Genomic DNA, 13,292 nt, shown 5'->3' with positions numbered 1-13,292 from the left:
TCATGAGCAAACGGACAAAAATATATACAAATTAAAGTCTGTCCATCAGTGATTTATTAACGTATGAATCCACGGCCACAGCTTCTAGTGCAAAATCATGGGCGGTGTGTTGGCGCGTATTTCTGGTGCGTGTTCTTCCACTTTCCTCCTGCTGTTTTCTCTCCTCTTCAACGCAAATACACTTTGCTTTGCCAACACGGATACGAATTTGCCGTTATAATGATTAAATGTCAACTCCTCTGAGTGATCTCCATGTCGCTACTGTGGTATCCTAGTTTCCTCTCCTTTCCTTCGTCTACTCGTTCAGTTCAACCATATAGTAAAGACTTGTTTTGTTATGACACAACAACGCCGTTATGATCGCACAAACCTGCAGTGGAACAGATGCTCCGTGGCAAAACACTGCAGGCTGCCATTAGCATGCGTAGTGGTGAAAGTAATAAATGACTTGCGTCGACCTTTGACCCCCCCAACCAGTAGGATCTAATATGTTGTACACGGCATCAGCACATACGGATTTACAGCGGCCTTGTGTTTGTGTCTCCACAGGTCCGTGGTGATGCCCATCGCACAGGAGTTCTCTCCGGACTTTGTGCTGGTGTCGGCCGGGTTCGATGCCGCCGAGGGAAACCCCGCTCTCCTCGGGGGGTACAAGGTCTCCGCCAAATGTAAGCACGGGGCTCCACCGCCGACTGCACAGTCTCTCCTCCCGTCCTTAGCGAGGGGGACCAATAGCAACTCTTCTTCATGATCCCGTGGGTGTTTAGATAAAAATAGATTATTACAGCTCGTGTCACGCGCGGACCAAAGAGCGGGAGTTGTGCCTTCCACCGTACCTCGCTGCGTCACCATAATTATAGTAAATTAGTAGTTGGTTTGTTGCTGCGGGAGGATCCACAAGGTAAAAATATACATTTGTTGTTTTTACAGGCTATTGGAAAGTATAGCTAAACTCGTTTTTGTTCTGCAGTAAGTGGTGACTTTATTCTGATTCATACGGAGTAACATTTCTGTGCGTGTTGCATGTGTTTGTCGACCGCAGGTTTCAGTCACATGACCCGCGAGCTGATGTCTCTAGCAGGGGGTCGTCTGGTTTTGTCTCTGGAGGGAGGTCATGACCTCACCGCTATCTGCGATGCATCTGAGGCCTGCGTCGGTGCACTCCTGGACACACAGGTGAGGCACGCTGGGTAACGGAGTTCTCTTTAGATGTCTACCTATCTGTTTCACGTTTGTCCTTATATGGTGCATAATAAAGTTTCGACTCGTAGTAGTATATTGTACAATTGCCTGTTAGAAAACCTGCATCTTTACATTAACATTTCTGTCTCTCATTGGCTGGAAAATTAATAAAAGAATATTCTTGTTGCTTGTAACCGTATTTCTTCACTCACTTCTTAACCAACAACTGAAAGAGTGAAAGAATAACGTTGCTGGTCTTCATGGCCGCTTTTCTGTTCTGTAGGACCCACTGCCAGAAGAAGTCCTGCTCCAGAAGCCCAACGCTAATGCTGTCCGCTCCCTGCAGGCCGTCATACAGATACAAAGTGAGCAGCGCTCATATATCATTCAACTATTGTTTTTTGTCCACATGTTGAAGTTTATTTAATCCTGTAAAAGTCCCCAAGTATCATGTTCATTCTCCTCCTCCTCCTCCTCCTCCTCCTTACTAACGCAATCGACAGGTGGACTCTGCGACAGACGAAAACGAAATAATAACCATTAACCACAAATTGTTTTTAAAAAAAAACTATTGTATAGTTCAAAGTGTCCCTGTTACTCACCGCATGATAAGAAGAGATCCCTCGCTTTGTCGCCAGAGATCACCAGTAACCGCCGTGTGTGTGTGTGTTGCAGGTCAGTACTGGCCGAGTGTGAAGGCCCACAGCGGATCAGTAGGTCTGTCCTGTCTGTCCGCGCAGAGACGAGACTGTGAGGAGGCCGACGCCGTGGACGCTCTGGCCTCGCTCTCCGTGGGAGTCCAGAGGTGAGAGACACACAGAACCAGTCGTGCAACCATGAAAAAAAACAACACACACTTTCACCATTCATGTGTCCCTTCCTCACGTCTGTGCCCCCCCCCTCCCCCCGTCCAGCCTCCCCGACGAGCCGATGGAGCATGACAGCCACTCCATGTAGAAGAATCCGACCAATGGCTTCACCTTCTAGGATTTGTACCGCACCCGTAGCCTTAAATCTCCTGCATTTTTAGACAACCATGAGGGGGGGGGGGCGGTTTGTAATTCCGCTGAGGCCCACTCGTCCGCCTTTTTCACACTCATTCAAATGAACCGACACACAATGCTGAGCCTCAGACCTGCAGCACGAGCACGTCAGTGCTGGTTACCACTCACCTGCAGCTGGGAGACCTTCTGAAGCCTCACCGAAGAGCAGCACCAGAAGATCTTCATACCTTTTATGTGTCCGGCGGCACAGCTGTGACCTCAGAGCAGGGGACACGCATGATTCAGTCCAGCTCTGAACTCTTTTGAAGCTCGATTTTGTGGCCTTAAGTCTACCTTAATGTAAGGACCAATCGGTTTCAGACACCGTAAATCCCTGTTTCCGGCACACGGCGGAATGAACCGATATCCGGGGGCACCGTGTTTGCATAGAAGAAGAAGGAGCAACATCCGAAAAGAATACGAAAAATTAGACACAGAGATCGTCTGCTTTAATGGTGTCATTACATGCAATTCAACCACTAAAAGAAAACAAAGAACTCGAGGGAAGGAGAGAAAAATGAATACACGAAAAGGACAACTGTGGTTTTGTAGAAACAAAGGAAAAGGCAAACGTCCTTGTTGTTTTATTGCACTGTTCATTCCGTAATGTGAACCACACGAAAATCAAAAGCTCTGGTATATAAAAAAAAGAAAACTCCTCTCTGCAGGATTTAATTCCTTCTTCTTTTTGAAGATCTGGATGAAATTGCGTCTGGTATATTTTTCCCTAATCTTCATCTACGATGTCTCATGAAGTCTCTGACTCACTTTCAGTCGCATTTCTTATGAAGTTTATCAAAAAGTTTTATGAGCAGGAACATTTGTTCACCGCTGTCCAGTGTCTTAGATGCACACACACACACACCCATACACATGTACAAAGCAATGATGAACTGTCGATGTACCACTAGTATTAAATACTGTATGATATTGTTTATATTTGAGACTAAAGGAGCGTTCATTCCACTGTGGCACCACTGAGGACCATTGTATTGTTCTGGTAGCAATAATGTTAATGCACTTAATGGACATCACCCAAAGAAAAACTGCCTTTAAACAGCCTGCACTTGGCTACGGGACTGAGGACAAGGGACGAAGTTATGGAGTAGCATCACGGTGACTCCACTTTTAAAAGGCAACCTTTGAAGCTGTGGATTTAGGTGAAGATCACACATGCAGACCTTCGTGTGCTGTTTATTTTGATGATCAACCTGGTTTGAATGTTTTCCTCAACCACTTTTGGAGTTCCAGGCCTTATCGCAGTGTAATTAAGGAAACTAATGCCTTGTGTTTTTTGTTAGGAGGTGAACTCTGAGTCGTCTTTTTTTTTTTTTTTTTTTTCCCCACATGACACTTGTCTCTGCACCTCGTCCTATCGTGCTTTAATCAAGCTGGTCATGGCCTCGCTTAGTATGTTGATCCCCTTGATGTACGCTGACGTTTGAAGTAGAGGTCGCGTTGAAGAATCTGCTGTCGGGCCACGTAAAGGGCATGCATTCCAAAAGTGAAAACAAAATATTGTAGTTTGGATGTTTTTGTTGAAATCTCTTTTTTATGTACACTCGGATGGGCCAGTTCAAGAACATTTGACGGCCAATACTTATGTTTTTAAATCAGAGTTGCAGATAGCCGAGTCTTAATAATAAAATATGACAAAGTTGCGGCCAAAGAAAACAGTTTTCTTCTTTAGTTATAGAGGTTTTTTTTTTTTTTTACAAGCTTCCAAAACTGAATCCAAACACTAAAACTGTGACAAATGACATTCATGTTTGACCACTTGACACAGCCTCGCTTTGAAAATGTTGCCTTTGAGTTTTTACACCCAGGAGGGAACTTGAAGCAGCACAATTTGATTTTCAACTCTCGTTGGGAAATATTTGACTTTCTGTGTAAATGTAGCTTTGCAAAAAAGTGAAAATGCAAACAAGCCGTCTCCACAGCGGGTGTGATGAGACTGGTTGAAGGAAGGGTTACCATTTATTTTCATCCAAGTAGGAAACTGTGCTCAGTTTGCTTTAGTTGAACTCTGGGCATCATCTGCCCAACAGAAGGCCTTGTATATTAAGCCAAATGACAGTCGAGCTAGAGACTTTGCCTTTGCAGGAGTCCCACTGCTGTTGTACTACTGCCTCATTCCAGTGGGAATCATTTGGAAAATGTTAGATTAGCGTTCTGTAATCGGTGTAACTGAAAAGCGTGTCTCGCTTTCGCTGTTGTAAATAGTGTTGCTAGTGACGGCGTTGCAACAATATGCCAGCGTGCCCATCGGGTGCACCCGTTGTCTACGGAGTCCATGTCCGCGGTGTCCAATGTGTCAAGGAGCGCGCGTGTGCGAGAGGCGACTGCGTTCTCCCCGCATATGTAACGTGTGTTGTGTGCGTGCGTTTAAAAGCGTTGGTCTGTGTATTTGTTGGCCCGTCAAATACTGTAAATGAGCTGTTATATTCCAGTGGCTGTTCTAACGTCTTATGGAGAGGCCAGTATTGCCTCAACTCTTAATTCCCACAGTTACCGATGTCAAATGTAACTTCTTCTTAAAGAAAGACTCTGTAAATATGAACTCCATGACCAAAGTGCACGTGTCACACATGTGCCTTGATACATTCAGCAGTAGTATCTGTATTGGTAACTCTTAACTAACTGGACTTACAGTAACTATGTGGTATCTATAAATGTGACTTTGACATCTTTCTTTTCATGTCTATCTTTATTATTTACCTGTCTGTTTTATTTTTCTTCACATTTCCTACCATGTGTATGTATAGAAAGATTGTCCATTTTGTACTGTTATTTTTGTCCTTTCCTCTTGATTAAAATGGTCATTTCCAGTATAAGTCTATTTTTGCCTTTTGCCACAACATCACCAACAAATAAACGAGATTGACAGTTTCCCAATAGCAGCTATACAATAATCTGACTTCAGCACTTTCTCGTGGTCATTTCACATACTTCTGGGAAATGAGCATCGCCACAAACATCACAATACCATAATAACCTGAGCAAATATTTGGAACACTGTGGTGGTTGAAAGTCTTGTGTTTCTTTGGGGTCCTTGGCTCGTGTTACATCTTTCCTCAGTAATGACCCGGCTACTCAGGATAATCCACAGACCTTGATCTCAGCAATCACAAATGCACTTTTGCGCTTTGCCAAGCAGAGAGTCGTCTGGTTCCATTATATTAGAGAGAAGGCCGACATCCCCCAACGCCAGGCAGCCCACGCAAAAATCATTTACATTGATACAAGATGTACGTTTAATTTGGTGTTTACCATCCCTTTAACATGTCAATTTGGTATTGAGACCAGAGATATCTCCCATTTTAATGCCATATTAATCCATCCATCCATTGTCAAACCGCTTATCCTGCACACAGGGTCGCGGGGGGGCTGGAGTCCATCCCAGCCAACTTCGGGCGATAGACAGGGTACATCCTGGATTGGTCGCCAGCCAATCACAGGGCTACACAGAGACATACAACCATTCACACTTCTACAGGCAGGGAGAACATGCAGACTCCACACAGTGGAGTGCTGTGCGCTGTGAGGCAAACAGTGCTAACCACCGCGCCACCGTGCCGCCCCTGCCATATTAATGCATATTATAACTAAAACAGAACTAATCAGACATTTATGTTGTTAACAGAACATAGAAACTCCTATAATAACGCATGAAAAGTAAAAATTAATAATATCATTTTTTACCTGAGCCGTCATTCATTAAACCCAAATGTTGTGCTCTGTTGTCGATTCGATATTTGAACGCACATTTTAGTTAAGTATTTAACTGTAGTTTGTAATAGCATAATATGTATTAGTTCATGTATTAGTAGAGTTTTTTCTCACTTGGGGCGTCTCCCATTAACTGGTGCCATTGAACCCAGCTGTGAGCAGTGAGCTGCTGGAAACACGCACGGACCCAGCAGAGGTTAGAATGATTGATCTATTGGTTAAGAGGCAAAAAAAACACTGTGCCAATATTATATGTAGTATATCGGGCAAGAAGAACTGTTTTGTTGAAAGTTTGTTCTGTACAACAATAGTTTCCGTGAAGAAGAATATTATTCCTCAGAATAAAACAGCAGTGATACTAAACTAAACAACAGAATTTAAGATTATTTAAAAATAACCCTCAACACCCACTTCTTGTGATGGATTAGACACCTCACTCTCCTATTTGCTGTGTTGCACCTGATTCCTGGAACAATCCTCATCATTTCATTAATTCCAATGGACTTCCATCACCGCTCCGCTCAAAGGGGAGAGCGGTAATCCGATCCTCTGGAAACTCCTCTGCGTGCGAGCAGAGCCTCAGAGAACTAGTTGCATCAGCGTTTTGCGTGAGTTTGCCCATTTATTGAACATCCTGCACTAAACAACGAACCAGTTGTTTTTTCAAAGCACGCTGCAGTGTTTTATAGGAAGACGTGAGCACCAGTTAATGGTAATCCTATTTGAGCCAAAGTATTGTAGAACTATATGCCTCTCCTTAAGAACTTAAGAACTCAATTCAGGCTGGTATTAATTTGCTTATACTGATATTTAAAATAAATACCAGCTATATGAACGGACGAGCAAACTGAAGAGTTTTCATTGTATGAGTTCCCCTAATAGCTGTGTGACTATCCGTTGACATCGATCAAAGCAGTTACGCCTTACCGTTGACTCTCACAGGTTCTCACAGGTTACCATTGTGCGAAAGCTTTTAACAGCCTCTTGCTGAAGCATCAGGAGGACTAACAGCAAACACGCAGGCCGCTGTGGCGTATCAGAAAGGATCAAGCTACAAATCACAATTCGGGCCTCCAACAGGCCATAAATATTCCCAGAGCCCCTTAATTGCACATTAACGTGTTCTTTTTGAGAGAATTAAGTGTTCCCGACTGACCAGGCAAAGGCACACAGACCTCATTAAAAAAAAAAAAAAAAAGGCCGGGGGAAGGAGGAAGGAAGGGAAAACAAGAGAGGCAGTTTAACAAGAGAGACAGGAGACAAAGCGGGTGTGGTGCCAGTATGAGTCTCTGCACCGATCATCGGCCGCTTTTACCAAAACAACAAGAATCTCGTAAATAGTTGGAAGACAGTTTTATTCAAATACTGACTCACATGCCGTATGCATCACTACATGTAATTCTCCAGGGATTTTTCTGCTTGTTTTATATAACAGTCACACTGCATCCGTTTTTTGTAAAGCACCACGTTATATAAACTTCAAGTAAAAATGCTCCTTCAAAAAAAAAAAAAAAGTCTTTAAACTGGTGAAAAAGAGACAAATGCGCCAATCATTGTCTGCAATTGAAGTGTTGCTTTGTGTGCAGGTTAAGTGTTTGGTGGTGACAGCTATAATAGAAGTTCTTTTAGAATAACATCCACAAGGAAAAGCAGGAAACTGATCCAATTTGACCTGTATTTTCAATTTCTCCGTATTCTCAGTAAAAGCTCTTTGATTGTTTAGTCGGTCCAGAAATGTCGTCTTTTTTCCATCCTCACAAAGAAGCCTCTTGAATATTATGATTTGTCCTTTTCTCTTAAAATTCCATTTGCATCAAAGCCCATGCGATTGGGATGGCAGCAATGGGAGCATGGAGCAGAAATGTACAGGGAAGATCACAGTCACTTTATTCAGCAGCTGGAAAGACAGGAAAAAAAGATAGTTACTGCTGGCAGGCATTTAAAAGTCACATCTGATATAATCAGCACTGGATGTTGGACATACAACGCTGAAAATCAACAAGATGGAATTTAACAATTTCAAGGTGTCACGAGTTGAACACAATATTTATTTAATCATTAAGAAAAAATGATTCCTTTGGCCAGCCACTTTTACTTTATACACAAAAAGCGCAGGCTCTCCATTTCTCTTTTGCTCCAAAAGCGAATGATTTCAAAATGTCAAGGGTCTTCTGACATGCCCACGAACGCTGGGCCCCGGGGACCAAACTCTGCCGACTATAAAAAAGAACTTTATTAGTCTGGAGCTGGAAACATTAGCCACCTCCAGCACATTCTGCCGATGCCGGCTTCACACATGCCGGCAGTGAAGGAAGAAGGGGATTGTTTCAAATACAAACAAAACTTTAACTTCCTTTTCAATTTGGTTGTTTACAACAAATGAAGGCAAATCCTCGCAGGTAAAGAGGAAAATCTGTGTTGAAATTGTTTTTATTTATTTCATTTGACGATTATGGATGTTGACTTTAGAATAAATTATTTTTCTTTTTCAAACTTAGAGAGGGAGGTGCTTGTTATTTTGTGCGTCGGTTCAACCGCACAGCTTCACCTATGCATGTGTGCGCGTGTGCGTGTGTCTGTGCGTGCATAAATCAGCTCTCACCTCCTCCATCACTTCCAGTGGTTTATGGGAGCCCAGCGGGGAGCCACATCAGCCTCCCCTTTGATGGTGACACGCGTGATTCATGGCTTTTTCGAGGCAGTTTGTTTTCATTACGCCTCCTCGTCAGCTCGCTGTAGCTGCATCACGGCTTCGTGCAACGCAGGCAAATTTGGGCCAGAACGAGAGGAAAGAATTTCAAGAGGAGAGTTTTTTTGGCAGCAGAAGAAACAAAGGGGCTTAAGTTTGGGTACAAAGAGGAGAAACTTAAGTCAAGACGACGGCTGCCCGTGTTTACTTTTTCCACCGTCGCTCGTGTTCTGGCGTGGCCAATATTCATGATATGTCAGTCGTGGCAAAGCGGGGGGTTGAGAGGGGACGGAAAAGTCAGAGGTCCAATCTCTCTTGGAACATCCAATTTGTCTTTCCAGTCCAGACTTGAATCACTCTGTGTGTGTATTGCAGCTGCGTATGCACTTGCTAGCAAGATGCAGAAAATAAAGTTAAACAAAAGTATTAAATGATGTTCAAAAGTGGCCATACCTATGAAGATGAGGAAGAGATGGTGTTGTGAAAAAACAAAAAACAACAGGAACCACACACTGAGCCAAATGTCCCTGTTGTGAATAGTTTTTTGAGCAATGTCATTGTCTCCCCTGAGCAGCAATAGCTGCTTTTGGCAAGCAAAACAAAAACAAAAACAAAAAAATAGAATTTTAAGAATCCATCTGAAATGTTGCTCGGCAATGAAGAAATCTCCTAATGTGGTCAGTCGATTAAAACTCAAAGTTGTCAAAATGATCATGATTGAGTATCAAATAGCCTTTGCATCCTGGAGGCAATCAGACCGAGATCTAAATTGAGATGTTAGATGGTCGACTCGTGAGCACGCATAGTTCACATTTAGCTTCAACCCTCTGTCTCTAGTAAGAAAAAGTCCCCGTTGTGTGGAATTCCCCACAACAGTCAAAGAACGAACCTTGGCTTTGAGGCAGGGCTAGTGACCGGCAGACATGGTCGACCAGGCCCCCTCCATCCTCCACACAGAGAAGGCGTAGCTCAGTCTCTCGTGGGCCAGGTAGTTACATCCAGCCAGCTTCGTGTCCATCTCGTCGTTCTGCAGAACCTGGTACAGAAAGTCAATGTAGCGCGACGCCAGCTTAAGGGTCTGGATCTTGCTCAGTTTGTCAGAAGGGAGCGTCGGGATTATTTTACGCAACGACGCGAAGGCGTCGTTCAGGGATTGTGTCCGCTGGCGCTCCCGGATGTTGGCGATCACGCGCTGGCCGTGTGGGTCCTCAAGATCTCCAGGACTAGGATCGGGGCCGGGAGAAAGGGAAGTGCCCGAGGAAGGCGACCGATCCTGAGAACTCCTTTTGTGCCTTTTCGGTCCAGTCAGAGCGTGGATCTGGATGTCTTCCACTGGCTTGGTCTTGCCGTTGTGTGCCGATGTTGTGGGAGTAACCGTGGTAACGTGATCCTCCGGATGGGAGCCCGTGTGCCGTTTACGCCCGGTGACCCCCGGCGTGGCCACGACAACAGGACAGGTGTTTGAAGGTGGTCTTACCGTGTTCTCCTCGCTGGAAACCACCCCTCCCTCAGGGTGGTCCTCGTTAGACTGCTCCTCCTCTCTCATGCTTGGCACGTTTTGTCTCCTCTCTCCTTTATGTGACTCTCTACCCTGGACTCCTTCTCTGAATACCACTACTTTTCTCTATATAGCTCTCCACTACCCCTCTGCTTCTCCTGCGCAGCTTTACTCTCTTCTGTTCGTCTTCAGGAACTCCTCCTGTGACGTTGCTTGTTTCTCCGGGGCCTTGTGCTGTGTTGTTCTTCTTCTCCAACAGTTCCCGGCGTTATGCTTTGTTACGGCTGAACATGCCAAGCAAAACAGGCGAGTAATCAGCAGCCCAGCCTTCGATCGCCACGGAGCTTCTTATTCCACACGTGTGAAAAAAAGAAACGGTGAACGATCCTCTTCGACGGTGTCTGTGAGGGTGAACGGCATCGGCAAACCGGACGGCTCTCACGTCCCGCTTCTTTAGCTGCATGTGAGACAACTGCAACCTGAATCTGACTTTTTAAAGGGAGGGAACCACAGAATTTTCAGCTGCCCACCCATCCGAGCCAGTGATTGGTCCGGAGGACTCTTTTTGGACAGCTGAGCTTAAGACAACAGGAAGAACGAACGTTGAGCAATTGGTCCGATCAAAGGGACGAGGCGGAGACAAAGGTGTGCCGTACAGCCAACCAAAGCAAGCAGTTGTGACGTCTCTTGTCATAGAAGTTGGCCAAGTTTATAGGTTCCAGATTTCCTCCAAAGCAAGTCGCTACCATCCCCCCCGTTTCGCTGCTTGGCTCTCTGTCCCCCCTGCTTCCCCTCTCAGCACATCATCGGTTGCTTTCATGATACTTCAGGGAAAAACAATCTGTAAAAGAAGCTCCACAAATGTTTTTGTTCCTGGTTTAGAGAAAAGTCACGTGGTACCTATTTTTGCTTTATAAATAGTGAAATGTGATGATTCTTCAGCACACGGCATTCCAGGCAGATGGAGTAATGGTTAGCACTAGTAATTCTTTCGTTGTTCATTTTTCTCTTTCTTTAGTTGAGAAAGAAATGACAGCGTTGCAGTTGTGGCAGATCTGCCATCGTTAGAGATTGAGGGGGAATGGACGTTGTTCTGTGGAAAACTTTCTTAAAAAAGTAAATGAAAATACATTATGGCCTGAAACAAAATGTTTGGTGTTCTATACTTTACAACATAATATATTTAATAAATGATTGGAAAGATATGGGGCTGTTTCTTAGAATAAACCCAGAGGGAAGAGGTCTAATCACAGCAGTAAGGAAAGATTGAGTTCTGTGGAACAGAGGCAGTCCTTTGGGACAATTTGTTACTTTCATCCACTGAGCTCCATGTAGAAGAAGCCTCTGTCCAGATCCTATGTGGACTTTCTCTCTAAACGGCCCACAGCCACACCCGGACATAAGAAAAGTCCATTGTTTTGTGGAGAACACTTCAGTTCAAAAACATTTTGACCTGGCACTGTTAGGACACAGAACTAGAAAATAGCTCCACTGAGTCAATTCATTATCGAGTCAATGATTCAATGGTTGTATAAAACTGTGATACCGTTTTTTTCATATAAGGATGATCTGATTTTGATGTCGAAATGCAAGATGCTTTATAATGTCTTTAACTAGCCCTGGACAGTATTTCTAAGCATAACAAGCATAGATTGAGCTGGAGCGCTTACACAATGTAAATGATTATATCTTTGATTTCAACAAATATCAGTATTTGTCATAACTGGGGAAAAGCCCAATTTACTCCAAATTGGAGAGTTATTTACTAAATGAACATCATGCTCATTTTGAAACTAACCCTTTCGACCATAAACTCATGTTACAATGTGTACTGTAATAAATCAAGTGAGAAATAGGGGCATTGACATGTACAGTATATTTTCATGCAATCAGACTTCTTTTTGGCACCAGAGCAGGCGCCCCCTGATGGCCAAAGGAGAGAATGCAGGTTTAAGGCAACTTCCTCTTTGGCTTCACTTTCCAGAACCGGAGGTTGCCGTCTGGTCGGACTGTTAGCAGCAAGGTGACCAACAGTTATTGCTTAATACTATTTCATGGGTTCAAGATATCAGCTGCTAGGAATATTCCTCTTGTTGGTCGTCATGGCACCATAGCTCAGTCATTCATATTGCTAGATGTGTTGGACATCTGTTGCCCAAGCTGTCCATAGCTTGCACAGAAAAGAGACCAGCTGAGTTTGATTCCTCAGAAACGTGGCACGGTGCAGGAAACACTTGATTTGAAGGTGGTTTCTGTTCACTCTGGACTCTATGACTGCAGACATATATAAAATCAAGATTCTACCTCTTGAAGATGCATTGTGCCGTTGGAAACATATGATCTGTGTCTCCACTTCTGTTACACAACGTGGCTGAGTTACGTGGTCAAGTAGGGATTGGTGTTTGGCAGGGTTTACTCTTGTCCAATGCAAGGTATCAGAGATACCGTCCTCCTGAGGGACCAAGGTACTCACCTTTACTCCAGCTGGTGCCCGGGTCTGGCGCTGGGGCTGGCAATTGCTTCCAGAAGGTTGGCAACAATCGGGAAAACAAAGGTTCTTCGCCGTGCAGCAGCGTCGGCCAGGAGGGAGGCTGTTGCCCGATTTGTGAATGCTGGGTAAAAGGGGAAAAAAAGAAGAAGTTTAAAATGGGGCTCAGTTTTTTAATGATGAGGAACGAGGATGGAACACATTCTGTAGGCTTCAAGGATGCATGGTTTGATACCACAGGGGGGCAGAATAAACTGATAATATTCAATCTGGCATATTGGAAGCTTAAAGAAATTTAAAACATTTGAGTCAAAAAATAGAAAATGAAGAGGAAGTTATGTCAAAGAGTCTTTGAATTGTTTTGATATCTTGAGGGACGATTAAATCCTTACGTTGCACATCCGTGTGCTTTTTATAGTTTTTTGGATTGATGTAAGCCACTGGCAGGTGACTCCGCTAGGAAAACAGCGAGCAGCAAAAACTTACACTTAAATATGCATTCAACATTTGGCACAGGAGTCTTTCAAATTCATCTGCAGAGCTGACGCACACGCCTCTCTTGTGTCGTTGGTACGCACATGAGTGTTTTTACACAGGGTTCACACAAACAGGCTCAACATGGTCAAACAGCTTTTCACATGTCACTTAACGGTAAGTTACCGT

General features: G+C 44.1%; 2 protein-coding genes across 10 annotated transcripts in view; one reads left to right on the top strand and one right to left on the bottom strand.

Moving 5' to 3' along the window:
- The window catches only part of hdac7a (histone deacetylase 7a), a 54,837-nt gene extending 49,784 nt beyond the window's left edge, over positions 1–5,053 (top strand). For all 8 annotated transcript variants that reach the window (XM_040193501.2, XM_040193502.2, XM_040193503.2 and 5 more), the window contains 5 exons: positions 550–668; positions 1,043–1,176; positions 1,466–1,547; positions 1,858–1,987; positions 2,097–5,053. In XM_040193501.2, coding sequence (XP_040049435.1) covers positions 550–668; positions 1,043–1,176; positions 1,466–1,547; positions 1,858–1,987; positions 2,097–2,139 — 508 coding nt within the window. In that variant the 3' untranslated portion in view covers positions 2,140–5,053. The remainder of the gene's footprint in view (positions 1–549; positions 669–1,042; positions 1,177–1,465; positions 1,548–1,857; positions 1,988–2,096) is intronic.
- A 2,239-nt stretch (positions 5,054–7,292) lies between these two features.
- Positions 7,293–10,877, bottom strand: twist3b (twist 3b). Of its 2 annotated transcripts, XM_078080598.1 has the most exons (2): positions 8,557–10,877; positions 7,293–7,851 (listed from the first exon to the last, which is right to left on the bottom strand). In XM_078080598.1, exon 1 carries the CDS (start codon positions 10,187–10,189, stop codon positions 9,551–9,553), a length of 639 nt encoding a protein of 212 aa, XP_077936724.1. In that variant the 5' UTR covers positions 10,190–10,877; the 3' UTR covers positions 7,293–7,851; positions 8,557–9,550. The 2 variants fall into 2 exon arrangements, with proteins under 2 accessions (XP_077936724.1, NP_001254586.1); NM_001267657.1 differs by lacking the exon at positions 7,293–7,851 and having other exon boundaries at positions 9,551–10,189.
- Positions 10,878–13,292: the final 2,415 nt, after the last annotated feature.

The sequence above is a fragment of the Gasterosteus aculeatus genome, chromosome 2, assembly GCF_964276395.1.
Source record: "Gasterosteus aculeatus chromosome 2, fGasAcu3.hap1.1, whole genome shotgun sequence".
Lineage (NCBI taxonomy): Eukaryota > Metazoa > Chordata > Actinopteri > Perciformes > Gasterosteidae > Gasterosteus > Gasterosteus aculeatus.
Note: the sequence above shows the minus strand (reverse complement) of the source record. Positions and strands in the feature narration are given on the sequence as shown.